Here is a 25,236-nt window from a genome sequence, read left to right on the forward strand (position 1 = left end):
TGCAGTTTTGACGGGGTCAGACCATAAGGATGGGGTGTTAGTTGAGTGAGGTTTGCTGGGCATGCAAAGAGGGAGTTAAAGTCATGCGGGACTCGTTGCATGCTGCGAATTTATTTAATCAGGTCCATCTATTTGTATATAATCGAATTAGTTCCTTAGTGTTTGAGTTAATATAGTCATATCCATCTGTTTGTATATATTTGTATAAACGGACTAGTTCCTTAGTTTATGCGATATCGATCTGAAAATTTGCACACTCCCTTTTCAGAAGCTGCTCATTTAGCTGAATCGCCGATATCGGATTATTATAGCATATACATATGTACATACATATATACAGGGTTACCCACTCGAAGTGTTACCTATTCAAACGACTATAATTTTTTAGTTTGATAATATTTTTATTGATTCCAATGACAAAAATGTATGAAAATAATCAAAAATTTAGAATCCATTCACTTTAGCTCGATATGGCCACCTTTTGCCTTGACTATGGCCCTCAAACGGTCAAAAACGAGTTGCATGCTGCACGAATGTGAGCTTGTGGTATTTTGGCCCATTCACGTACAATCGCTTTCTTGAGCGCATCCATACTGGTGTATTTTTTAGTCCGCACCTTGCTCTCTAAAATGGACCAGATGGAAAAGTCCATCGGATTTGCGTCTGGTGAATTCGAAAGCCATTGTGTCGACGAAATGAAGAGTGGAACATGATTTTTTAACCACTCTTGGTTAACTCTCGCTTTATGTGACGGCGCCGAGTCTTGTTGGAACGTCCATTCTTTCCGGCCGAAGTGTTTACGTGCCCACGGCTCTAAAGCACCTTCCAAAATATTTTCACGATAATAAGTCGCATTTACTTTGACACCAGGCTCGATGAAAACGACTGGAGAGCGCCCATCAGCGGTCACGGCAGCCCATACCATCACTTGCGATGGGAAATTACTTCGGGTGGCCATTCGTAGGCTTAAATTCTCGTACGTGCGTTCGGTCAAGTAAACACGGTCATTTTGAGAGTTTATGAATTGCTCAATAGGGAAATTCTTCTCACCAGAAAACACAATGTTCGGAAATTCGCCACGTTCGTGCAAGTGTAACAACTCCTTCGCTCTTTCGAGTCTAACTTTTTTTTGCTGCGGTGTAAGATTGTGTCCTTTTTGGAACTTGTAAGGCTTGACCTTTAGCTCATTTTTCAACAGTCGTTGCATTGAACTTTGCGAAATTTTCAGCTCTTTTAGCCATTTGATTGCCACTTCGACGTGGATTTCGTTCAAGTCGAGCCTTCACTTTTCGAATCATCTCAGGTGATGTTGCTGTTTTCTTATGACCACCTCCATGGCGTTTTGCGATGCTGCCAGTATCATTGTAACGATTTATAGTGCGATACACAAACATTTTGTTCACTTCGAGATGTTTTAGCTGACGAACAATTGCTGCTTGTGATTTTCCAGCCAAATATAAAGCAATCACACTATTACGTTTAAATTCCATCACGTATAACTTTTTTTTCACACGACACAGACTAAAATGTTTTTGTACGCTTGTAAACAATGGAATGATTTGTTATTGGTGTAAATTTAAGCGCGCTGTCATTAATAGTGTGGTAGTTATAGCAGTTTGAATTTGGTAACACTTCGAGTGGGTAACCCGTACATAGCTGCCAGACTAACTGAACAAATACAAGTCCTTACACGGAAAATTTTTGTATTTGACGAGATATCTTCACGAAATTTGGCACGGATTATTGCCCAAGGCAACCGTACAATCTTTGAAGAAATTGTTTTTTGGATCGGACTAATATGGCATATATGTACATACATAGCTGCTTTACAAATATTTTTAAATAGTGTTAAACGGTTCACGCATCGGACCATTTCAATGCCCCAAGGTGACACTTCATAACAATAGTGAAAATGATTTCGTGAATTCGAAAACGCATGTGATTTGGATAAGCACACTGGCTGCGAATTTCCAATACTGTTTTTGGAATTGAAAATTAAATCAAGATGTTTGGAATTAAAATTTGAATTTTTTTTTTTTTACATCTAATAAGAAAAATTTAAAATAAATAAAATTGAAAATTGTGAAAATATTTTTTAAACTTTAAAATTGGAGTGTCAAATGACAGACGACAGCGTTAAACCAGATTAATTGCATTTTTGGGGATTAATTCAGGAGTTACCACAGCTAACTCCGTTGCTGAATCCAAAAATAACTCTCAAAATTTTAGGGAGCTTGTGAGATTTCGTTGGCAACATTGTTAAAAATGGCCAATTTTCATCTATTGTGAATGAAATACAAGCAACCCTGACAGCTGTTTATCAAATTCTCAATATAATATCAATAAAACTTCTATGTTATGATGCAGTTTTAAAAATAATGTGTTGATATGTTTTTGTAATAAAAAATGGTTTGGTAAAAATTGGTCGGCTAACAACCGTAATGTTTATCTTCTATCAATTTTCATTGAAAATATTATAAAAGGACAATGAGCTGTTTATGAGAGTTTCAAACTCGCATAGCTGCCGTCTGTCACCTACAAATTTGGATCTGATTAAGTGCGCAGTTAATCCGGATTAACGCTGCCGTCTGTCAAGGCTATAAGATAGGCAATCACTTATTATAAATAAGAATTCTAAAAAAATAACATGTAAAACTTTTATTTATAAATATTTAAATAAAAATTAAAATATCTATTTTATATATGGCGGGAAAGCATTTAATTTTATAAAAATTTCTAATTGTTAAATAAAAATTTTAAATATAAATAATAAAATGACTTGAAAACGCTTATTAAGGTGAAAATTTCTTGGTCACGAAGAGTGTTATACAAAAATGATGATAGCTGTCAATTGGTTTTTGACATTTCTTCTATACTCCCTGTTCCTTTAAAAATTTTTCTTACATTCAGTTAGAAACGTCAATCGGTGACGAGTTGATTATTTTTGTATTTTCTGTTAAAGTTTGTTGCGATTTTTTATTAACTTAATTTTTACATGACCCCCACTTACTAGTAACCAAATTAGGCATAAAGCCGTGGTATGCTTCAACATAAAACGCCGAAAAAGAAGCGAACAAGTGTAGATAGTTTTTATAAAGCAAGCTTAAAATATAATTTGTTATTGGGCTTAAGAAAAATACTAAGTGGATTCCGAACGGAAAAATAACATCTCAATTCTGTGGGAGTGTATGCATTCGGTGAAAATTGTAAGACAAGTTAAAATAAAAGGAAATACGATAGCGCAGTAAAAAAAATCTATAACAGTAGTAACATAACTAGTGAAGTATTATGACGTAGGACACTGAAAATTAATTGCAAACGTACCTTTATCTATAAGCGTTGTGAAACAAAAGACTGTAAATACTTCATCAAAGAAAGAGTTGAATCACAAAGCGGCACGCCATCACGTATAGCAAAATACGCTGGACAGGAGGACTCTTCAACCGCGGCAGCACCTTAACTACTTGCATATATTTTGCCTACATTTGCATATATCTACATGTGCATACTTATGAACAAAGCGGCCGTCGTATACATTTCCAAAATTTAAGTAGGTAAGTTATTGCTGCATTGGTCAAGTCTTTCGGGAATTATCGCAGTTATGAATATCACATACATATATGTATATAATTCTCTTGATTACTCGTAGATATTGTAGAAGAGTCGCCGATCGCTTCAGTTTACCTGCATGCATATTATATTTGTCTGTTTTTCGTTTCCATTTTATAGAAGGTAATCGGATATTTGCAAAATTTGCAAGCCGGTTGATATAATCGCACTTTCTTTGCTTACACATGTATGAATGTACATACATATATACATACATTTGTATATGTATATGCGCATGCCGATGACGCCTTTTAGTCAGTGAGTACCTGAGTGATTGTCTTAAATGTCACGCACCTATCCACATGCCACTGACTTGGCGTAGTTATAATACAATATTCATACATAAATATATAAACATGTAAGTAGGCGCTATTAGTTCCACTAAAATGTTGTTGTTTTTGATGTGTTAGCCATCAGCGTGCAACAATCAACCAATAAAAATTTATGTTTGCCATGTTAGTTAGTTAGTACATGCTGTGCTCTAACGATTTCAAACACATACTTGGTTTCTAACTCGTTAAAGCTGTGACATACTTTGCTAATGTTTTATTTGTATGAAGTTTTCCACTTTTACTTATATTTGCTTTCTGTCTACTTTTGATGAAGTGAAGTTACTTTTCTAACGTTTACAGTCTCTTAGCTTGGATATCACACTTTAGATTTTTCAGTTGATTTTGGGGAAAATGAAATTGGAGTTTTGAGTTCAAAATATGCTGATATGCGCATATTGTATTGCTTTCTTGTAAATTCAAAATCCTAATCATATTTTTTTATATATGTACATACATATTTGTACAACTTACGAATGAATTTTATGTTATGAAAAAAGTCATACTATTTTTTGCTCATAATATTATGTATACAATTAAACTTCACTAACTCGAATCACCATCAGCCACAAGTACTAACTTCGAGTACTAGATGTTATAATTAAAAGCTGAAAAATGTAGATTAATACATATTGTTAATTATTTAATTCGCATGTCCATAAAACATGTATTCTGTAATTTTTGGCTGAACGTTTGTTTGTTTTAGTAAAAAGAGATTCTAATCTGTTCAGCGCTGTTCCCTAGATCGTCAGGTGTATTAATATTCGTACTTAAATAGGAATTTAAAATTGCAAAGTAATGCGTTACATCATTTTTGAAAGGCAGTTGAATAATTTCTTCTTCAGAATCCTCAACGTTTTTCATGGCGCTAGAAGTCATATTCATTAGGTCTGCAATAATCGGTTCTACAATAACCGGCTGAGCAAATCTCATTGTCCACCTTAATATAATCTGTAATAGTATAATCTGAAATGCGAAATACACGTTGCGACTTCTACGTGAGCAGTTATTTACAGTGGGATTTCCAGATTTCAGGGGTGTTAGAAACTTCGAACCGAACTTAACTTAATGTTCAGGGTATAAAAACCAAATAGGTTGCAAAGTGAGCAAAACGCCTTATCAACCGCTGTACAATAAACCTCATTTTATATTCAATACTTCCTGCCTCCACACATCACATACGCGTTTGATTTAAGCTTTGACCAGCCTTAATCGTCATATGCAATACAAATCTACAGAGTCGATATGTATGAATTCTCACAAAACCAGTATGTTATCAGTTATAATAACAACAACAGTAGTAATAATAAACAAACAGCCCTTGCGCTTCATTCAAATTTAGCAAATCGTAAGCAATGATTTTGTTTTCAAATACATATATGTACATACATATGTATCTGTATACTATTTAATTTTCTTATTACTTACATACATTGTATGTATCAACAAACATATTATTGGCTTAATTTTGTTTACAAATACATTCAAGGTCTTAAATACTTTCACATAGACCACCTGTACTATCTCATCGCAAAGAAATGCTTCGCGGCTGACTGTTCTTTTATAATTCTATTATTACGTCTACGTTGTTTCTATTAGTGCAGTGTTGTGCCACACCGATTTCATTGATATCTTCTCCCTGTTTGTGCAACGTCTGTTTATCGTGAATGTTTGACCTAAAAATAGACCTAAACTCTTGTACCCGCATCCAAATCAATTTCTTTCATTTCAATAAGATTAATTGAATTCGATTCTAAAGTAAAAGTAAATAGAGAAATTGTTTTTGTAAGTAAAATGGAAAGAACTAGAAGTAGAAATATCGTCAGAATAAAATCAATTATGAGTGCAAACATACTTAAGAGATGTGATATAAGTATGCTTACAACTGCATTTATGCCGACAGAAGAGCCAGATATTTGAGAATAATTGTTTTGGCATGAAAGAATAATCAAATAATTTTTCCAGAAGCTTTAATCGATAATTGGTATATAGTATATCCATAAAGGTAACTGTACTATTAAAGTGTAGACTATTTGTTTTTTATTCTTTTCATAAATACATATGTATGTACATATGATTTTATTGGTTTGGTTATTTTATTTTTTTTATATTAATTTAAATATTTTTATATTAATATATATATTTTCCCGTAGTTCCTAGGTGGAACATAGGGCCTCATTTATCATTCTTAATCTTATCTTTGTTTACTTCGGTTTCGGTAATCAGAGGGTTTAAGATGAGTATGTGATTAGCCTTCTGCTTTCGAACCTAGTTCCGGGTCTGCCGGTTTCGCCTCTAGGCAGGAAATGGCGTAGTAATTTCCTCCTCGCTTTAATTTTTGTAATTTTATTTGCTTTTATTTTTATAAATTTTATTAAATTTGTTTTATTTTTATATTTAATTTATTTATTTTTTTAATTTTATTATTATAATTAATTCTTTTTATTTGCATTTCTTTATCTTAACAAGCCCTTTTAAAGTAAGTTCTGTGCTTCAAACCCGATTTAGTTCAAGACTTATCAGTTTTGAGGTATGCTTCTCTCTTGTGGCTTCATCTTGTTTCTGGGCATTTACGCAAAAGCGTGCTGCAGCGATAAGGCTTTTTTACTTAAATGCAGTGCTACTTAAACAGATTGATAATGTGCTTACATGTGACTGGTATTTTGTAAAGTAAATAAATCAACAATAATTTTTATAATGTACATATGTATATAATTTTTATAATGTACATATGTATGCCTGTGCATAGTATTAAGTTCAGTAAATGAAGTAGAAAAAAGGGTATTTCAGTGTAAAATCTAGTAAGAAGTATTTTTTATGATAAATGAAATGGGCTTGATGATCGATTTATATTCTTAGGATTGCAACACGACCTAAGGTCTATTGTCTCCTAAGTCACAACGACTCACTTAGCTCCAGCTCATTGATAAATATTGATAAAGATTGACACTTAAGTGTGTAATTAACAACAACCAATCTGTATTTCATGTACCGCGAAGGAAACGTCAAAGGCCCTATAAAGCATATAAATATACTCGTATATGTACATATGCATATAAATGATCTGCTTGATGTAGCCAGGTCCGTCTCTATATATGGAAAATAGTCCCTAAGTTTTTGAGATATCGATCTCAAATTTTGCACACGTCTTTTACTCCTCAAGAAGTTACTCATTTGTTGGAGCTGCATCAAGTCCTTGTATGGTGTTTTATTTAAAAAGATATTTTCACAAAACTTGGTAGAGACAACTGTTTATAGCAGCTCTATATTCGCCGGGCGTATTGTTCAGATTGGTATACTATAGTATATAGCTGTCATATAAAATGAACGACATAAATCAAGTTCTTTTATGAACAAATATTTTATTTGGAAAGCGCTTCACGAAAGTTAAAAAGATGATTGTCCAAAGCAACGCTACAATCTCCGAACAAATTGTGGAGATGGAGCCACTATAACTTACAGCTGACATACAAACCGACCGATCAAAATCAAGATAAATAACCTTTTATGATGTAAGAAATCTTTTTATATACTTCTATGATATAAAATCGTCCTGTGAAGGGTATTATAGCTTCCGTACAGTCGAAATTAACTTTGTTTCTTATTTGACGTGAATTGCAATATTATCCATATTCATTTTCCCGCATAAAAAGCACTCTAATTATTATTTACGCTTCATTAAACCAACACCGACTGATTATCAATTATATTTACTACAAATTTTCTAGTTTTTTCTGCACAGAGAACCCATTAGTGAATATTAGTGTAGTATTGCCACAGACAGTTATTATTTATTCACCTGTACTTACGCTGCTTTATTTGTTCCCAGCGGTAATTAACATTTCACATTTATTCCAAACACATTTATCAGTCCAAGCATTTTAACATCTCACACTTTACTATGCATTTTATGATAAGAAACATACAAATGTATATGGTATAATTATACATGAATGCATGTGTTTGTGTGAGTTTGTTTTTGTATGTATGTGTCTGGCTAAATATGTATTACGTTTTTATAGCTTCAATTAGATAAAAGCAGCGACGAATATTATCAAAAGTAATCGCTACAAACTGATTAAATGTTGTTGGCTATATGAACGCATGTTGTTGTTGGTATTGCATATGCCTTTTATTGGGGTTCTTGTTGGAATTTTAGCTGCAGTTTGTATTTTGTGCGAAAAACCACAGTTGTGGTGTATTGGGAACCCTACACAACATTTGGCAAACAGAGGTATTGTTGGAAGGAATTTAAAAACAGACGTTAATTGGTAATCAAACATTTAAATGCGCAATAAGCAGCGTTTTGCGTATGCAGAATAAAAAAATAACTTCAATACAGATTACAATAAAAATAGAAACTTTTTTGTTTAATATTTCCCAGAAACTGTTGTGAGTTTAGAGCTGTAGTGCAAAACTTAGTGTTCATACTTCACTTGATTTATGATTTTCCTTTGTTATCCTTCAGATTTCGCCACAACCAATACAGCCGACTGACTGTTTGAACATGTCCAATCAATCGGAAGTCGATTACGATAAACAATTTCAGGATGACTTGGCCAAAGCCACCGCTTTGAGTTTGGAGCAACAAGCGCTCGACGATTATCGTCGTGCTAAGAAGTATGGCACTGCCGCACATTATTACAGCGAACGCGCAGAAACCCAATCGCCTTCCTTTCAACCTACACATTCCGTGCCGCAGCGACAGCAATCTACCGAATCGGCGAAGGCTTTCTACGCGCAATTGCGCACGCGTTACCAGCAGTCGCGTGGCAATTCAAATGACATTGGCACATCAGCGGCGCCGCCAATACCGCCCAGTCGTCGTCACTCGGAGGCCAATAATAATGTGTCATTGAATGTGGCCGCTGTAACGGCGGTATCACGAGAACGCTCCAAAACGCCACCAGCAACACTGCTCGAAAGTGATCTCATTTCATTCTCCAGCCCCACCTCCAAAGAGGCGCAATCCAATACATTTGAGAAATTAATTGAAGATTTACAGAAGTTGCAAACAACGACGCCACAAACTGCTTTGGTGCCATTCGGTCCCGTTGCAGCAGCGCCCATTACACCAATGCACGCTGCAGCGGGCTACCGGCATGCTGGCACGCCTACACACAGCGCCGCACTTTTGCACCACTACACCGCGTCAGCAGGTGGGGCGGCTCCGGGTGCTGTTGCTGTTGGTGGCGCTGGTGCTGGCAACAGCATGCAATTGGTGCCTTTTACACCCACGCCGGCGCAGCAGAAAGTGCCGCTCACCAGCGAAGAGTTGCAGAAACTCTACAATATGCCGTTACAGCAGCAGCTGCAGCAAAAGCAGTATTATCAACAACAACAACAACAGCAGCAACAACAATATATGGCAGCCATTATGCCGGCCGGTGTGGCATATGCACCAGCGCGTGCTGGTTATGTGCCCACAGTGGGCGGTTTTGCTGCGCCAACGCATGCCGCCAACTATACGCAGAGCGCGCCAGCTACCGCCACCGCAGCAGCTGCTTCTACGCCACCGCAATTTCCGCCAACGGTTTCACACTATGGTTTTCAATATGGCGCGTTGCCCGGCAGCTCTACGCCCTACTACGGCGCACCACATATAACAGCTGCTGCAGCCGGCAATGTCGCAGCCGCAGCGGCGTCTATGCCGCTCAGCAAGTCGCAGTCAGCTGCGGCCGCAATTTTATCCAACGGCAGCGGTAGTGGTGCCGCTGGTTTACGCCGACAGACGCCGCCTGCGCGCAAACCGCCACGCACCGGCAGCGATTTGATTGACCTGAGTCAGGAGGATGAGTATGTTTGCGCATCGTGCGCTTGCATATATTTGTATAAAACTGCATTTTAATCCTTTATTCTCACTCTTTTGCAGTTCGCGCGTCAGCGTGCTGGAGGCGTTCGATCCCTTGCTCAATGCGGACGAAGAAGGTAAGCAATGCTCTTAGCATTTCCTTAACTCTGTTATGCTGCTATATTCAGCATCTTAGCGTTACGTTTGCTGTAGATACTGCAGCTAGTTTATTTAATTGAGTTTTTAAAAGATATTTGTCAGCTGACTTAACCCTAAATTCCACGCCGTGTTGTTTGGAATGCATTTTAATGTTTTGTATTTACGCGTACAACCTTTTATATATTAGTTGCAGTTTATTTATTGTAGCGCTTATATTTTTTTTATATTAAAGGCAACAGTGCTGTTATATTAAAATATTAATGGGTTATATCCATGTATGTACTTTAATAATCGTCGATGCGTTTAGACAATTTTTAGACTTTCTTGATCCCGTTACCGTTCTTCGGAAGAAGTTCCGAGAAAAGTATTTGGCTGTGAGGAAGATTTTTTATTAAAATTATCCCAAATCCAAAAACTAAAAAAATATAATATTGTTAACATAGATGAATAAGCTGTTTGATCGGTTTAGTTCTTTGGATAACTTTTCCTCACTCATTCTGAAAACAACGTTTCGTGATAAACGTGGTTAAAATTTTAGGAGCCGATTACACTAAGTTATAAAATTCCTACAAATACGCTCAAATCTCTGAAAATATTTGCCGGAGCAACTTCAAGATTTGTGGAGAATGTTCATTAATGTATTGACATATATGTATGTATGAACATACATATATACAAAAAAATCGAATTTCTCAAGTGGATATAACCCCTTAATTTGAAATTTATTTTTTTTTACCCGATAAAATTTTTCCTAAAAATATAACCTAATAAAAATTCATTATGTAAAAGTTACGACTTTTATTTACCCTGAAATCGCACTGATTGGAACTAAAAGTAGTAATTTTTTACAAAAATTGTAATTCACATTATTTTTAGTTCATATTATCTGTTTGGTCACTTTTCTTCACCTACAATTTTTGAAGGTTACTTCAAGCGTCATCTCTCGTTAGATAATATTCCTTGTTAAAAGATATAATTTGGTAACCAATTTCCAAAAAATTCGTTTACAAAATATTTCAGCTGTGCGTTTTTTTAAACTGCTTTATTTAACTAGAACTAGCAATGTTTTTTTCCTTAGCGTTGAGAATCAATTTCAATCCAACGGTTGGCAACCTTCAAACATTTTTTTTTATACGATTTCAATTCTTTGTAAACTTTCTTATCTAGAAAGGTCCAAAACGTCTTTAATTTTAGTTTGGCAAAGTGTATTTTCTATTCTTAAATATATACATTATCCATCCATCCAAAGCATGTTTGTATTTTGATTTCCTTCATCATTTTTGTGGTCGCTTGTTCATGAAATTAGTCGGTATTTAGTTTCTGCTTTAGTGATCTAGTTATTTTTTATGGTTAAATTCTCTTTTTTATGGTAAATTATTTTTATGATGTTTAATCTTTTAATATTTTTAATTTTTAAATCTTATTTTTTATGGTTAAATTTTTTTATGGTAAAATTATTTTTATGAGTTTAATCATTTAATATTTTTAATTTTTTGTGATTATTATTTCTCTATTTTAGTTTATCTATGTTAATTTGGCAACTATTTAATTAATAATAATTATTAAACTAGTTTTTTAATATTGTAATATTATTTTATATGTTTTTATTGTTTTCAACTTTTTAATTTAAGTTTTTATATCCTTTTATGATTTTTAGGTTGCTATTATTTTAATTTTTTCATTTATTTTTATTTGTTTATTTAAATTAAAATTTTCCCTTTTAAATTTTTTAACAATTTTTAATGACAAATTAAAAAAAAATTAAATTATTATAAATTTTTTAATTTCTCGAAGGACTTTTATTGGTACTGATTTGTTTTTTTTTTTTATGTTTTTGAATATTACTATTACATGTTAAATTTTATTATTTTTTTGTTTTAATTTTTTTTATATAAATTTTATGGTTTTTACAATTTTAATTAATTGATTTATTTTTACTTGTTTATTTAAATTAAAATTTTTCTCTTTTAAATTTTTTAACAATTTTTAATGACAAATTAAAAAAAAATTAAATTATTATAAATTTTTTAATTTCTCGAAGGAATTTTATTGGTACTGATTTGTTTTTTTTTATGTTTTTGAATATTACTATTACATGTTAAATTTTATTATTTTTTTGTTTTTATATTTTTAATTAGTTGATTAATTTTTTACTTGTTTATCAAATTTAAATTTTTCTTTTTTAAATTTTTTTTAATTTCTAAATTATTATTGTATTTTAATTTCTCTTAGAATTTTAATTTGTATTGATTTTTTTTACTTTTCTTGTTTTTAATAGTGTTTTTTTTTATTTTTGAATATTAATATTATTTGTTAAATTTTATTATTTTTTCGTTTTAATTTTTTTTTTATATAAATTTTATGGTTTTTACAATTTTAATTAGTTGATTCATTTTTTACTTGTTTATCAAATTTAAATTATTCTTTTTTAACATTTTTTTTTAATTTCTAAATTATTATTATATTTTAATTTCTCTTAGTATTTTAATTTGTATTGATTTTTTTACTTTTCTTGTTTTTAATAGTGTTTTTTTTTTATATTTTTGAATATTAATATTACTTTTTAATTTTTTTTTATTTTTTATTTAAGGTGCTTAGGATTTTTATAATTTTAATTTGTTCATTTATTTTTTATTTGATTACTTAAATTTTTGTTTTTTAATTTTTTTTTAATGTCTTAAAATTATTTAAATTATTTATATATTTTTAATTTCCCGCACAATTTTAGTTGGCATTTAATTATTTAACTTTTTCTTATTTTGTGGTAGTTCTTTTTTTTATATTTTTGAATGTTTTTAAATTTTGTTTGTTATATATTTATTTCGTCATTCTTTTTTGTTAATTTTGTTTTTAGTTATTATTATTTTTAATATTTTTTATTGACCTAAATATTATTTTGTCGCACATTCAACGCTCAAAAATGCATTCTCAATTAAACGTAGCCTTTCATATGTAAATATAACGTTTTTATTTAATTTTCCTCACTCACTTGTTATATACTCTCCACACTTACCATACTCTCCACATTTTTAATTTTTCGTTATTTCTATTAACAAACTTGTATGCTCCATATGTTCCTATGCATGAAAATATTGTAACTTTCTTGTATGCACGTATGTATGTTTATAAAAAAGAGTTTTTATTTCATTATAAAATATTGTATATTTTATTATTTTTATTAATTTCTCTATCTTCCAGTATGGAAAAAATAACCAACACATTTTGTTGCAAGCAAAACGCTTTTCTACTACCACACATACACATACTTAAAAACGACTAATGAGAAAGAATATACAATTACAAAATTATTAATATTATTAAATGCATTCAAAGGGTAACAAGGAAGCTTGTATGAATATGAATATATTTATATATATATAGTTAAGTAATAAAAAAAGCAAAAGTGCAACTACCAAAAAATTACGAGTATATATGTAACTCTTAAGTAGAAAAAGCCCTTAAAAAGAAACACTGATAATTATATAACTTAAAGAAAATTTATAAACGTAAAAAACGAAATCAAATTTCATAATAATGTGCTCAATCGTCATTGTGACAAAAAAAGACAGAAACAACAGTAATGCCAGGCACCCAACAGCTTGTACGTTCTTCGTCTGCTTCGTCGCTGTTGCAAATTATATTTTATATATGTACATTTACGAGTATATGTAATAGCATTTGCACTTTTACATATATTTTTAGGCTTCCCGTAATTCTATTATATTTTTTATTCCATTTAGGTTTTTACTTTTTAAAGTTTTCACGATTTTCTTTTTATCATTTTAAACATGTTCCAACGGGTTCATTTATTTATCGAAATTCATAAAACAAATATTGTATTGCATTATGTGAAATAATTGGCAGCTAAAAGTATGCATAAAAGTTTTTCATGAAAAAAGTAGAAATAAGAAAATTTAACAATTGCTGTGCTGAAGTTTGTTTAATGTAAAAAAACAAGCGCCTGCGCCTAAAAGCAGCAATGTGACATTAGAAAATATTTGTGCATTGAAACGTGTGAGATATACATTTAGGCGCGCAACAATTCATTCTATCTGTATATACTATATATTAACGTTCGCAAATACTTCGACACATTTTGTATAAAAAAGGGGTATTCACGCAAAGATTTTGAGTTCAATTTTTTACTCATTAATCATTATTTAATTATTTATTATAAAAATACTAACTTTTTTTTTATAATTTTTTATGCTTTTATTAAGAGTTTAATTTATACACTTTCTAAATTTCTTTTAAAAATCAGTTGGTAGCAAATCAGGCGATTCGTAACATTCTTCTCTGACCTTCTCATTCTTACTAGCTCTTTTCTACTCATAAAATGCATTTTATTTTTACTAAGGCAGTATTATTAACATGTTTAGCCCTAGCACTTTACGCAGTACGCTACATTTGACTTAAGTATTTTCCCTCTATAAAGTTCATTCGTAATAATTTAACAATTTAATCCCCCACATTTCATTTTTCATATATTCGAAAACTTTAACATAAATATTTAACATACAAATTACTCGATTAATCATTATTGAATTTTGAGTCTTTTATTTATTTACTTTTAAATAAGATTTTTTTTTATTTTGTTTATTTATTTTTAAATAATTTTTATAATTTTTATTTCTTTTAATTTGACTTTTTTAATTTAAATTTTTTGTTTTATGCTATTATTTTGATTTTTTGTTTTTTATTTTTTAATTTGCATTCTTTATTTTTAATTTTAAACAATAAATTGTTTATTATTTATAAATATTTTTCCTATAAATACATATCTCAATGATTCGTTAACAATATAAATTTTTTTTAATATCTTCATCACTTTTGTTTCCTAAATAATTAGATTTCGTTTTAGTCTCTCTTTTAAAAAAATTAAAATTTTCTATTTCAAAAATTTAGTTCAAAAAGAAGGCGTATTGTAATTGTTAAAAATAAGAAAAAACTTTATCAATCAAATTTACATAAACTAAATTATTTACATACATATGTATGTGTATCAGTTTTTAAATAAAAATACTATTTAAACACTAGCGAATTAAAAAAGATTAAAACAAGTTTAGTTAAAAAATACTTAGGTCAAAATTAATTTTTTGTATCTAATTAAAATTTTTCATAATATATAAAATCAATTTAATAAAAAATTTAGTAACATTAAAATTTAAATTTTTTTTACTTATATAAATTTTAATTGAAAGCAGAAAGCAAATCTTATTAAAAAAAAATTTATAACAATTTTTGATTTACATAAATTTTAAACTTTTTTCATGTAGTATATCAAATTCGAAATTAATTGTTTTAACTAAAATAAAATGGTTACATAATTAAATACTATATAATATAAAAAGGAAATTTTAAACAATTATAACACTAGATTAAAATTTTAAAAATACATGCTTTCATATACAAACATATAGACACATAAAAAATTTTAATTTTAATTTGGATTTTTTCTTTTGACATTAATTATAAACAACAAATTATAAATAAAAAATTCTTAATTAAAAAATGTTAAATTTAATTAATTAGAAAATTTCAAATTAAAATAGAAATATTTCAGTTATTTTTTTTTAAATTTAAAACATTAATTTTTAATTGCTAGATTCATTATTTTTTTTAATTTCATTTTTTTGAATTTAATTTTTTTTAATTTAATTTTCTTCTTAATTAAATTTTTTTATTAAATTTTCTTCTTAATTAAATTTTTTTTTATAATTAATTTTTTTTTTAATTTTATAATTTTTTTTTAATTTTATAATTTTTTTTTATTTTTTTAATTTTATAATTATTTTTAATTCATTATTTTTTAATTTAATTAATTTTTTTTTAATTTTAATTAATTTTTTTAATTTTAATAATTTTTTTTTTTTTAATTTTATAATTATTATTTTTTTTAATTTTATAATTATTTGTTTTTGTTTATTTTATAATTTTTTAATTTTTTTAATTTTATAATTATTATTTTTTTTTTAAATTTTTCTCATTAAAACTTTCTTTTATTTTTCTCATTAATTTTTTTTAATAATTTATTTTCACCTAATTTTTTACTCAAAATTCATTACATAGTTGCTCTTCGTGAATACCCCCAACAAAATGAGCGTTTACATTGACTTTGTCGTATTATTTCCACAAGTATTAGTCACTTCTTCTCATCACAAATATACATATGTACAAATATGAAATGATTAATGCAATTCATCCAAATCATTGAGTTTATAAAATTCTTTGCTTTTGTTTAATTCATTGAAGCGTTAATTGCCTCAACCCAAAGAGTTTGCAGCATTGCCACACATTGTAAACTTGCGCTTGATTTTTGCATATTCCAAGAACAAACTATATTAAATTTAAAAAACAAACAAACTATGCAATTATTTCATTTAAATTAACTGATTTAAAGCAAATCGTATTGTTAGACGATTTTATTTATTGAAACAGAAACTTGTAAGATTTATAAAAATGTTGCAACAACAAATTATGTATGTTAACGAAAATTAAAAACAACAATACAAATGCTTTTAATGCGAATTTGTCAATAAAGAGGCATGTATGAAAAGCGCTGTCACGCCCGCACCCACCCGCCTGTTGCGGGAGCAATTGACTGCCCCGTCATTTTCGATTACAAATGACACGAGCGTGTGCTGTGACGGCGTGTGGGTGCAGACGTGCGTAGCGTTTTAAATTATGCGAAAATATATAAAACCGAAAATTGTTGTTTCATTTCACATTGTGTACACTGTGTGTGTCTGTTCATGTGTGTAGGTGTGTTATTTTTTACCAGCAAGTTAAATATCATTCTTTTGTGGTAAATTTTTATGCATACTTTTTGTCGTTTAATTATCAATATTTTTGTTTTTAACATTTGTTTAATATTTTTTCGCCTGTTTTTGTTTTTATTCTGTACATTGTTGTAAGTTTTATCATTTTTATTGTTTTATGACAAACGAAATTGGATTCTTTATATCTTTTTATTCATTATGCCGTAAATATTTTGTATTAAGTTTGCCACAAAATTTGTTATATTCAGAGGAAACGTCGGGCACTCTCTCAAATATATGACGAGCTTAGTAGGAGCTTAGTAGCATGAGTCAGTTCCGTTTGTATATACACGAACTAGTTACCCGGTTTTTGACCATTCTAACGGGGATTAGGTATGCGTTGCAACAACGATCAATATCAATTTCTTATGTGGAAAACTTTTTATTTGACGAGATATTTTCACGAAACTCGCCAAATATTGTTGTTCAAGACAATGTTACAAACTCCAAACTATTTGTTCCGATCGAACCATAGTGTATTATAAGTTGCCATGCCATCAATATTTAATTATTTCTATACCCTTTTACGCTACAATACACCTGTGAAGGGTATTATAGCTTCGGTGCGACCGAACTTAACGTTTTTGCTTGATATTTTTTTTATTTTCTTCAAATCATTTATTCAGTTTCTTCATTCTTCCCCTCCTTCTGCATTTATTGGCTCCGGTCTCGTTACGAATTACTTGGTAAATACATTTTTATATCGTTTCCAGCTTAAAATTTATGATATTTTCGTTTTGAGTAATATTTGTATTGTTTAACAGCAATAAAGTGGGTATTTGAGTATTTTATTGTTTCTACGTACATACGTTTGTGAACATACCCAATGGTAATTGTCAGCTATAGAGCTATAGATTTGATAAGCATAAGATATGCAAACAAAGAAAAATTGTTTCTTGCTAAAAAATATTTATTTATTAGTAGGCTTACCTTTATCAGCCTATATGAGCTCTAATCGACTCTAGTTAGTTTTATAAATAGATTTCCAGTTGATACCAGCCGTATTTTTAACACAAAGAGTTGGTGTTGTTGTTGTAAGGGTATAGAAAACATTCCTCCAATGATTTTTGGGACAGCTGTCGAGTTGACAATTCTTGGATCGGCATAAGCATAAACTACTATGAGCAAAAAATAGTAAGACTTTGTTCAAAATGCTTAATTTATTCTTCAAAATCTATGTTGTTCCCCTCAAAGTAATGCTCCTTGTCCCCAACACACCTGTGCCAACGTTTTTTCCAATTCTCGCAACAATTGTTAAAGTCTATATCCGGAATAGTCTTCAATGCGCATAGCGATTCACGTCTAATTTCTTCAATTAACTCATTAGGATTTCCCCGGAGCTGAATAGCCAGAAGTCACACGAAGCTAAATCAGGCGAATACGGTGTTCGGCGCACGATATTGGTTGCAGACTTGGCGCAAAACTCACGAAGTATCAATGCAGTATACGACGGTGCGTTATTATGGTAAAAATCAAGTGTTTTTGACCCATAATTCCGGCCTCTTTTTACGAACTCGACGTATAACACTCATATGGTATTCCTTATTGACAGTTTGGCCGGTCATAAGGAATTACGAGTGCACCAGCTCTCGATAATTGAAGAAAACTAACAATATAACCTTGATTTTTGAAGTGGTTTTGTCGGCTTGGGTTCACCTTTGCCATGATATTCGGTCGATTAATCGTCTGTTTCCGGGTAGTAAGCATCAATTCAAGACTCATCAGCAGCAATAAATTTCACGGCATCCTGATAGTCGGAAAGCATTGTTTCACAAACGCTAACGCGATGTTATTTCTCTAGAAAATTTAGTCGTTTGCAAGCACTATCATTTTCCTTAGGCCCAAATGATCTTCCAAAATGATTTTCAGTGATCCTTCCGATATTCCAACGATGCCAGCAAGATCTTTGACTGTTAATCCTCGATTCTCAAGCAACAGTTTCTTTATTTTATTGACGTGTTGATCATCAGTTGATGTTGATGGCTGTCCTGGACGTGATTCGTCGCCAACGTGTTCTCGACCCTTTTTGAATAAATAAAAAAAAAAACACTTGCTCGCGACGAATAAAATTTCTAGGGTAGGTGGTTAAGAGTATTACGAATTGATTTAGTATATTGAAGACACAAAAAATGATTTTGAAAATTTTTGAGTTGTGACGCTTTTGTAGTTAGTGTGCTACATTTTGAACAAATTTTAAAAAGGAAAGCTATGACTTCAATTTTAAGCATCAGTCATTTATGCTCTATCGCCTCCTTGACTAAAAATATTTTCTTCTATAATTCGGACGAAAAAGTTAGCTGTAAAGAAAAAATTGGTTCTGATTTTTTTAAACAAAATTTTAAATCAATCGTATGATTTCGCATAGATTATTGCAAAGTACGATAACTGATATTCAAATAATCTTTGCATTCTACTTCAGATTCTCTTCTTATGTCGCCAGCAAGAATTGGATGATGCCACCTTGAGCTCAGTGATCTTCAAACCTCTGCTAAATGCCTAAATATAAAAAAACAGTTAATAATTAAAAAATTTCGTACTGCCTAAAAGTAGACACCATTTTCTCTAACTCTTGTATTTTAGAAAGAGAAATGTTTTAAACTATTATATAAAAAATTCAAAAATCTCAATCTCTTATAATTAATATAATAACCATATATTGAAAAATTATGAAATATGACAAAAATTATGTGAATGTTGGAATAATATCATGGCGCCTAAAAGTACACTCTATTATGTATTATTAATTTTTGCGCAATTTTCAAAAACGAAAATCTCAAAACATATACTATATATTATAAAACCGAAAAAGTGAAAGTGAAAGTGACACGTGAGAAATTTCTCAACAATTACCACGCTCTAATACCGTACAAATGCGACTGTCATGTTGTCTTGTTGTGCGTATTAACTTTTGTGTACGCAGATCTGCGAGCCAATTCTGCGCTCACTTCTTAATCCATTAGCCAGTCAATAAGTCCCAGTAATTGGCAGCTGTATCAACTCACTCACCGCTCGACTACACGTTTAGCACTGATATGCTATAATTAACGGGCGTCCGGTGTGTGCTATTTCCAACAAATCTGTTTATATGTATACTATTGTATATACATACATACATATATGTGTATATACTTGTATGAATATGTCTCTGCAGTCAGTGTTTTGCTTAAAATAGTTGCAATGTTTCTTATGTGTGCATATACAAGTTTAAGTAGCGGTATATAGTTTTTTGATTTAGCAACTGGCTAATTTTATTATCGTTTCTAGATTAGAACGCTGGAACAGTTGGCTATAAAGCTTGCTTTTTTGCTTAACAGATCCAGTATGGTGTTTTGCGGTTGGTTCAAATAATTTTTTACAATTAAAATTTTATAATTTATTTAAATTTTTGTTTCTTTTTAGTTCGTAAAAAAATAGTTTTATTTTAAATTTTTATATTTTTCTAAATAATTCATTTAATTATAATCCTTAGTGAGTCGTTTAATTAACAGTTACAATATTTATACCAGTTAATTTTTTTATTTAAACATTTTTTTTTTGTTTTGTTGTAAACTACAGAAAGTAAACAAAATAAATGTAAATAAAAAAGTCAGATTTATATTTTATTTATATTTTTATATATGTAGTTTTTATAATTTCCGATCTTTATTTTTTATTTCAGTTTAATTAATTGACAAATTTATGACATTAAAATTTTTTATGAGTTTAATTTTTTTTTTATATTTATATAACATATAATAATTTAATTTGACATAAGATAATTTTCTTTACAGTATAATTTTGCATACTTAGTATTAGATTTTTTATACAAATAAAAGCTAACGGTATAATATATTAATTTAATTATTATTAAAGAAATAGTAATAAATTATACAACTTTTTTTTTGTAAAATCGTTTTAAACAAATAATTAAATGAAGTTAACGGTATAATTAATATAATATAGTTTAATTAATTTAATTATTATTAAAAAGAAAGAAAAAAATAAAAACCTTTGTTTGTAAAATCGTCTAAAACAAATAATTAAAATTGTATTATTTTTAATGTTTTTTCTTTCAAATAAATTCTATTTTCGATATTTAATTGAATTTACATTTTTATTATATCCTAAGGATATATTAAGTTGGCCCGAAGTTTAAAGAAGAAAGTAACGTCAGAGACTATACATATGTACATACATATATGTACATAAACATATATATAAATAATCATCATGACGAGCTGAGTCGATTTAGCCATGTCTGTCTGTCTGTCCGTCCACCTATCCATCTATAGGTGCGCGAAATAGTGCCACCGTTTTCGAGATATCGATCTGAAATTTTGTACACGTTCCTTTCCACCAAAGAAGCTGATTTTTTGTCGGAACGACCGATATCGGCCCACTATACATATCATAGATGTGTCATACGAACTTTTATTTGCAAAGGTTATTAAAGCTTTGGTCCTGCCCAAATTAAAATACTTTTTCTTTTACTCTTTAATAATATAATTGTTGTAAGAATTGAGTTTTTGTTCTTCTTTATTTTAACTTATTTTTTAATTTTTATATTATTTACTTTTATATCATTTATGTTATTAAATAATTTATGTTATATGTTTTAAAAAAATTTTGTAAATTTTTTAATTTTATTTTATTTTTAATTTTAAATTATTTGTTATAATTAAATTCTTTAGATCTCTTTGTTTGACTAATTCTTAAATATCTAAATTATTTCATTTTATATAAAATATTTTTTCTAAGTAATTTTTTATATATGTACATATGTACATATATTTTATTAATTTTTTTTATACATATTTAAATTTTTTTATTTTAAATTAATTGTAATATATTTTTTTATATATTGAATTATTTAATATCTAATATTTTACTATTTAATTTTTTTTTAATTATTACTATTTTTAATTTGTTTATTTCTTTTTAATCTGAATAATTGCATATTATATTTTATTGCATTTTTTATTTAATTTTTTTTAAATTTGTTTTGATGTTATTTAATTTTATATTATACGTTTTTAAAAATTTATTTTATTTTACGTTCTTCTACTTATATATTTTAAAACTAGCAAAATATTACACATTTTTGTGTTTAATTTTATTTTGTTTTAGTCTTATCTTGTTTTTAATATATATGCATTTTATAATATTTTATTTCCTTTTTGCTATTTTTTTTAACTTATTGCTTTAAAAATTAGCTCTAAATTATACGTTTTTTTAAATATAAATATTTATTATGTTGGTACATAATTTTAAAATATTTTTAGAACTAACGAAATATTAAAAAAATGTAATTAAAATTTTTTTTGGAGTAAGTAAAAAAATATTAAAAATAATTTTTGTTTAATTTTAATTTTTTTTACTCAGTTTGAATTTCTTTAATTTTATTGTATCTAAATTTATGTGTTGTTATACCCACCATTCACTTTCACAATAATGTTTTCATTTCGGCCGCAGTTCTAAAGTTTTAATCGAGCCATTAGTTGTCGCTGAAGTCTGCAAATGTTCTGCTGTTGTGTTGTTGTTATTTTAGGTGCTTGTACATGTAAAAATTCGTCTGTGGCAGCGTTGTAAACACCGCCGATCGCTTTACTTATCGACACCGCATGTGTGTTTCTTCGTTGTAATTGCTTTTTCGACATTCTATTATTAAAAATATTTAATTTTCGATTTTTTTTGTAGTTGTAGTTGTAGTTTTCGTGTGTCTGGCAAGTCATTGTTGTTGTCGTCGCTGTCTCTCGGCCAAGCGCAATATTTTGTATTATATTTGAACACTTCGTTTTTATAGCATTCAGCTGGTTTTTAGTAGGACAAAAGCAACAACAAAATATAATTTGTTAAACCGTTGGCGGCTCTTTATTATAATTAATTTACGCCAATGTGATTCGCGGCAATTTTTGCGTCATTTTCTTGTTTTTGCTGTTGTTTTTTTATTTTTGATATTTCGCTCACAGTTGCGAAAGTGAAAATTTCCCGCATAACAAGTTAGTGTCTAATTTGTGCGAATATAAAACGATGCATTCACTGCTTACAGGTTGCGACGATGACTCGGATTGTACTTCCTACTATGCGGAATACGATCCATTTGATTATCTCTACAGTGGCGGCGGTACACAGTACTCGGATCCCGTCTACGAGGCGGTCAATAAGTTGGAAAAGAGCGCCGTAAGCCCAAATGGTGAGTGACTAAATAAATATTATTAAATTAATATAAAAATTAATGAATAAATTGTATTTTTCCATCTTTCAACAGTCTCCTCCATTGGTTGGCGCTCGGACTATCTCAATCGCGATGAAGTGTTTAACAATTTTTCACGTTCCCCCGCCACCTCCAGCCCTACACCTTCGCAATCTAACGATGCAACGCTAAGCGGTTCGCGTTCGCCACCACCGCCGTTGCCACCACGCAATAGTGGCTCACGTTCACCACCATTTCTGCCTGGTCTCTATCCTACGCTCAAGCGCGACAATAGCTTCGGCAGTAGCAGCAGTATAGGTGTTAGCAATGCAACTGCTGTTGCGCCGTCCACTTCTCACGCCACTGCCAACTCCTACGAGCGTCCGGGTGGCACGCTGGATCGTCGAAAAACCACCAGCACGCGCTTATACGAGGTGGTCACCGAACGTCGTACCGTTGATCCGGAACTCTTGGAATTCTATTACATGGTCAAGGAGTTGCGTATGCGTTACTTGTATAATGATAAGCAGACCAATCCGGGTCACATAATTGCATCGGAATTCAATTATCATTACCCCTTGGAGACGAGCATTAAGATTTTAGTGCATCCCGCTTTGAAGGCTATGCTGCCGGGCGCTGACTTGACGCGCACACATGGCCAGGTGAAGGGCTATGGCGTGCCCGTAGTGTTCACATGTGATAGTGAGTGGGATGTTTTTATAATTGCAATATTTCTTTAAATCACTAAACTTCGTTTCAGTTAATACGGCTGTGGAATTGGTCATTGATCAGGCGTTTTGCTCATTGGAGGGCCAAATAAGTGGCACGCCCAGTGATTATGTGGTGAAGGTAAGTGAAGTACAAGCATTGTAGAGTGTTGTTGTTATAGGTGCATAACTACACTCTGTCCGCCCATCCGTCCGACTGTCTGTTTGTAAAGTAACTAGTTCTTGAGTTCTTGAGGTATCGATCTAAAATTTTGCTCCTGACCTTTCCTACCTAAGAAGCTGCTCGTTTGTTGGAAGCGCTGTTAGACCGATATTAGCCCAGTAGAGCATATAGAAAAAGTTAAGAATGCTTCTTAGGATACAGTTCATGACTTTGATCGTGTCATTGTAATAATTGTTTGCGTATAACGGGTTTTATTGGGAAGAATTCTTGTTTCGATCTGTTCGACTCACGTAGACCCTATAATTATAGAAATGAAATGCTAGTCGGTTTATATTCCACTGAAGTGAGCTCTTTTATCCTTATTCTCCGAACTTTTTTCATCTGTACATCACCAATACGCATAATATTTATAACACCTCATTTCCTTCCTTCCAGCCGATTGGTGTATCGGAATGGCTCTCGCCAACCTCGAAGCTTAGTCAATTGGAATGCGTGCATAATAGCTTGAAACTGGAACAGGATGTACAGTTGGGTCTGTGCGTTAAGTCCGATGAGAACATGCAGGTCATAGCGCGTACGCAACGTGATGATTTACGCGACGCTGAGTTACGTGCCGATGATATTGTGCCCAATGAAATGGCAACCACGATCAATTACGATGATATGATGATATTGATAGGTATGTACACATGAGTTGTTAAAATAATTTTTCTGAAAATTATATTTTTTGGTTTTGTTTTTTTTTCTAATATTGTATACTAATAATTGAAAAAGAAATTCAAGCATTTTATACCCTTCGGTAGATTTATATATATGTATATATGTGCATATATGTACATATATATTATAAAAAATAAATTTTTAAACTAAGTTCTGTAAATTATTATATTTTTTTAAATTTCTCATTTTTAAATTTTTTTCAAATTAGTAATTGCAACAGTTTTTAAAATAATTAGAAGAATTCACTTATTTAATTTTTCTAAATATCCACTTATGTTCAAAATAATATGTGTAAGTAGTTTTACTTAAGACTTTGAATATTTGCAAATAAAACAAGTTTGTTTTAGTTATGCATTTGCTTTCCTTTATTAAACTTAAATATGTCGGAATATTAAAACTGACTTTTTTTTTTTCAAAACAAGAATAAGTATTGGTCAAAATATTAGGTGTAATTATTTTTGAAAAATTTTTCTAGCTTTATGCCTGAAGCTGAAGCTCTACTCATTCGCCTTCATCGTAAAAATATAACGGCATGAAAAAAGTAACAGTTGCAGTACCATTTAACGGAAAAACAGTACCAGTTAAACTCACACCTATTATTTTGCCCATAAGTGTATATTAATTTTTTTCAGAATTCGTCAGTTTTATAATATAAAATTGCTTAATATCTGATCTGTTTCAATCATATTCATATTTCGATTTTCGAATTGTATTTTAATACTTTTTTCAAAATTTGTAATTTTTTTT

General features: G+C 30.3%; 1 protein-coding gene across 1 annotated transcript in view; it reads left to right on the forward strand.

Moving 5' to 3' along the window:
* The first annotated feature begins 2,939 nt into the window (after positions 1 to 2,939).
* Positions 2,940 to 25,236, forward strand: part of LOC120776406 (phosphatidylinositol 4-phosphate 3-kinase C2 domain-containing subunit beta) — a 61,176-nt gene continuing 38,879 nt past the window's right edge. Inside the window, exons 1-7 of the mRNA XM_040107028.1 lie at positions 2,940 to 3,554; positions 8,407 to 9,734; positions 9,811 to 9,866; positions 22,735 to 22,878; positions 22,954 to 23,580; positions 23,639 to 23,727; positions 24,205 to 24,448. Coding sequence (XP_039962962.1) covers positions 8,446 to 9,734; positions 9,811 to 9,866; positions 22,735 to 22,878; positions 22,954 to 23,580; positions 23,639 to 23,727; positions 24,205 to 24,448 — 2,449 coding nt within the window. The 5' untranslated portion in view covers positions 2,940 to 3,554; positions 8,407 to 8,445. The remainder of the gene's footprint in view (positions 3,555 to 8,406; positions 9,735 to 9,810; positions 9,867 to 22,734; positions 22,879 to 22,953; positions 23,581 to 23,638; positions 23,728 to 24,204; positions 24,449 to 25,236) is intronic.

This window comes from Bactrocera tryoni, chromosome 5 (genome assembly GCF_016617805.1).
Source record: "Bactrocera tryoni isolate S06 chromosome 5, CSIRO_BtryS06_freeze2, whole genome shotgun sequence".
Classification (NCBI taxonomy): domain Eukaryota; kingdom Metazoa; phylum Arthropoda; class Insecta; order Diptera; family Tephritidae; genus Bactrocera; species Bactrocera tryoni.